The sequence below is a fragment of the Sciurus carolinensis genome, chromosome 1 (assembly GCF_902686445.1).
Source record: "Sciurus carolinensis chromosome 1, mSciCar1.2, whole genome shotgun sequence".
NCBI classification, from domain to species: Eukaryota; Metazoa; Chordata; class Mammalia; order Rodentia; family Sciuridae; genus Sciurus; species Sciurus carolinensis.
Window position 1 is genome coordinate 200891302 of NC_062213.1, and position 2510 is coordinate 200893811.

Sequence of the window (2510 nt, forward strand, 5' to 3'; positions counted from 1 at the left end):
ACACAGTCCTGTTCATTTTTGTACATGTTTGAAATTCTCCATAATAAATGTTTAAAAAATTCCATGCCATACTACGAATCCTAATGTTTACATTATACAGCAAAAGGAAGATACAGTATGTAAAGTAGTCAAGTATGTTATTGTCCTCACATATGGGATCTTTAGAGTCTATATGCCATTTAAAAAAGCACTGAACACACACTTGATTAATTCCACTTCTCAAACTGATTCCAAAGGAGCAGCTAAGGAAGGACAAGAAAAGATGAACACTCACCTCTATGCAGTTCATTATAGAGAAGATGGGAAAAACCAAAGATGGATCAAATAAATCATGGCACAATAAAAAATTGTTTCTCTATTTGAAAAGATATTGTAGAAAAGTAGCAGTACAAAATTGTTATCAAGTTGGGCCGGGGAGAACAGACTAAGATAGCATATTTATTAGAATTAGGTTTTTCTCTTCTTTCTGTAAATCATTTAAGGATTTTCTATACAATTGTGCTTTTTGTCATTTTGAAAGTCATATGAAAACTCATGATGAACTGATTAAATGATAACAAGTCAATTTCACTCTAGCAGTATTGGTCTTACAAAAAACACACACTCTTAAGAATCCCATACATGGGGGCTGGGACTGGGGTTCAGTGATAGAATGCTTGCCTAGCAGGCATGAGGTACTGGGTTCTATCCTCAGCACCACATAAAAATAAATAAAAACCAAAGGTATTATGTCCATCTACAACAAAAATAATAACAATAATAATAATAATAAAATACCATACATGAAACTGGAAACTACATCAAGAACCTTTCAGAAAGAAGCTGCTTGGGCAAGAAACTACCATTTGAGAAAACTAAGTTCTCTCAGGAGAAAAGCAAGGCTTCCTTAACAGGGTATGAGCACATGCCTGTTATGAGCGTACACTGCAAGCAGCTTTGTCTCTGGGTTTCTGTAGGTTGTAAAGACAGTTTAATGGCAAATGCATACTCTAAGTGAAGGTACTACAGGTCCATAAAAGCAGAAACACAAGACCTTCTTAGGTGTAAAGGTGAAAAAAGGGATTGTTAAACAGCTCCTTTCCTAGAAGGACATCATTTCTTACCCACTCACTCCCTAGGACAGAAGGTCAAAGAGCATCTCAGGCTGGAATTATCACATTGGTCTGAAGTGAGCAGCACACTCACTACTTTAGTTACCCAACATAGCATCTAAGAATCTCACCTCATAGTCTTTCCTTGGAAGGATCTCATCCTCCTCTTCCTGTGTCTCCCCAAGGATGGTCTAGAAAAACAGATCCACATTAGGGAGACCATTTTAGCGGTCAAGAGTGGAAGGAGGCAGAAATAGTTACTAAAATCAGTGGCTAGTTCTAAATCAGTTGGAGCCACCATCAAAGTGGAACAAGACCTCAAAAAAAAAAAAAAAAAAAAACCTTTTGGGATGAGGAGTCATGTGGGTGGAGATCTAGTCATCCAGCAGAATCTTCATTTCTATTGATACATTCTCCAGATAACCACTCTGATTTTTAGGACACCTCAAAGATGTCCAATGCCAGCTTAGAGGTGGGGGCTGAGGACTCAGGCTCCATCTGATAATGCACTGAACCTGAAATCAGAAGGGCCTGTCCAAGTAGCCAAGATAGCTCAATTGGAAGCATGTTAGACTAAAGAAGGGACCCGTCAACTCCGGGGACACAACTCAAGTTTCCCCAGGTTGCTTTGCAGGATGAAGCTGGATTGTCAGTGACCCAGAAAGTGTGAGCGAATGAAAGAAGGCTGGATAAACTAAACCGGCTGTATGATGCGCACAAAGTCCTGTGGAAGGGGCTCATTCTGAACAGGCTTGTTTCATTCAAAACTCCTTTCAGATTAAAATTAAAGAAAATATAGATGAGAATATTGGAGTCGGCCTGGATTCTCCTTCAGATTCCAAGGAGGGGTTATGAGAAAAGCCCTGCACGTTTAACAGGGTAGATGCTTCCAGAGCCCAGGCTGTGGTTCCTAGGCCCCACCCGCTGCCACCTGCGGGCCCATTTCGGCTCGGCCCCACCCCCGGCAACGCCTCTCGCCATCCCTTAGCAACCGCCCCCTCCCCAGCCCGGCCCCGCCCGCTTCTTACCAGCTCCTCCGGGGTGCGGGTCTCACGCTCGCCGCAGCAGCAGCACCACCTGCAGCAGCAGCACAGGGACCCCCTGCACCCCGCCATCTTCCTCCTTTGCTGCCACTCCAGACCACTCTGCCAACCCCCTCCCACCCGGGATCCGCGCCTCACGTGACTGGCCCGGGAGGGTCACGTGGCCTTCTCGATCTTGGGGACGGAGACAGGGAGTGGCTGCAGACGGGTGGGGCGAGGGCCCGCGTCACATGACGGTAAAGGGACAGCTTCCAGCGAGACCTCTGGGCGCCGCCATGTTGGAGGCGGGGCTTCCGGTCGCCCGCGCCCGTGGTTCCGCCCTCGCGTCCCGCCTCCTTGGCAACCGGCGCCCAGCCCCGCCCCGCCCCCTCCACGC

General features: G+C 46.1%; 1 protein-coding gene across 5 annotated transcripts in view; it reads right to left on the minus strand.

Annotated features, from left to right (window-relative positions):
* The window catches only part of Clcn6 (chloride voltage-gated channel 6), a 30020-nt gene extending 27657 nt beyond the window's left edge, over positions 1-2363 (minus strand). For 2 of the 5 annotated variants that reach the window (XR_007109769.1, XM_047560592.1), the window contains exons 1-2: positions 2120-2360; positions 1223-1282 (exon numbers count right to left, since the gene is read on the minus strand). Coding sequence is in view for 4 of the 5 variants with exons in the window: in XM_047560592.1 (XP_047416548.1) it covers positions 1223-1282; positions 2120-2206 (147 nt within the window). In the remaining variant the exon portion in view is untranslated. Of the gene's footprint in view, positions 1-1222; positions 1283-2119 lie in introns of those variants that run through there. The other 3 variants (XM_047560595.1, XM_047560599.1, XM_047560597.1) reach the window with 3 other exon arrangements.
* Positions 2364-2510: the final 147 nt, after the last annotated feature.